The 888-nt window shown below is 39.0% G+C and overlaps 1 protein-coding gene across 1 annotated transcript; it reads right to left on the minus strand.

Moving 5' to 3' along the window:
* On the minus strand, positions 1 to 345 carry LOC150102635 (putative CENPB DNA-binding domain-containing protein 1). Its single transcript, XM_090398718.1, has one exon. It carries the CDS (start codon positions 343 to 345, stop codon positions 1 to 3), a length of 345 nt encoding a protein of 114 aa, XP_090254844.1.
* Positions 346 to 888: the final 543 nt, after the last annotated feature.

Below are 888 nucleotides of genomic sequence, written 5' to 3' on the forward strand. Positions count from 1 at the left end.
CTACCCACGACTGGCTTTGAACTGCTCTTGTGAAGTATCTGGGGTCTGCTGCAGCAAATCTGCAGAAATGGCTTGAGCCTTCTCGCAAATTAAGTCTGTCACAGTGTCTCCTGTGAGCTGCTTTCCTGTCAACCAAAAAATCAACAGGTTCTCCATTTTTTCATCGACAGAGTTGCGTAGCTTTGAATTAATTTTAACGCCCTTAGCTGGAGTTATAGCCTTTATCGAGTCCTTCTGCTTCAGAATAGTACATATCGTAGAAGTAGTGCGATTGTACTGCGTTGCCAAGTCTATTACTCTTACGCCTTGCTCATGTTTGTCTATTATCTCACGCTTTAATTCCATGGATATCACCTTTTTCCTTTTCTCACCACTGTTCTTTACACTCATCTTCTTTGGACTCATGGTTATACGAAAAAAAATTAACTAAATAACTGTACTTACAAAAAAAAAAACAGAAAATTAAAACTCAACACAATAGAAATGCTTCTGCGGTGAGGTAAACATGAACTGAACGACGCACAAGACTCAGGAATCTGAGCAGAGTGGTGGTTGTGACGTCACCAAAGCAGGCTCGTAACTCAAGGCAAAAAATCGACCTAGTGACGGCTCGTATCTCAAAAAACTCATATGTTGGGGCACTCTTATCTCAAGGTACCACTGTATATATATATATGATTTTTGACTACCTCTGTCATGAGTGTTTTTTAGTGGCATGCATATACAAAGATATATATTTTCTGTATAGGATAAACACACACACACACACACACATATATATATATATATATATATATATATGTGTGCAGGTTTTGACTACCTCTCCCATGTGTTTTTAGTGGCACATACTGGGAATGGTTAAGAGCTAACAGACAACCAGCACGATGT

Source organism: Typopeltis vanoorti, chromosome 10 (assembly GCF_054136105.1).
Source record: "Typopeltis vanoorti isolate ZY-2024b chromosome 10, IOZ_Tvanoo_1.0, whole genome shotgun sequence".
Classification (NCBI taxonomy): Eukaryota; Metazoa; Arthropoda; class Arachnida; order Uropygi; family Thelyphonidae; genus Typopeltis; species Typopeltis vanoorti.

Bases quoted from the DNA above. Each gene is read 5' to 3' on its own strand.
- LOC150102635 (XM_090398718.1), bottom strand. From the start codon at position 345: ATGGAATTAAAGCGTGAGATAATAGACAAACATGAGCAAGGCGTAAGA.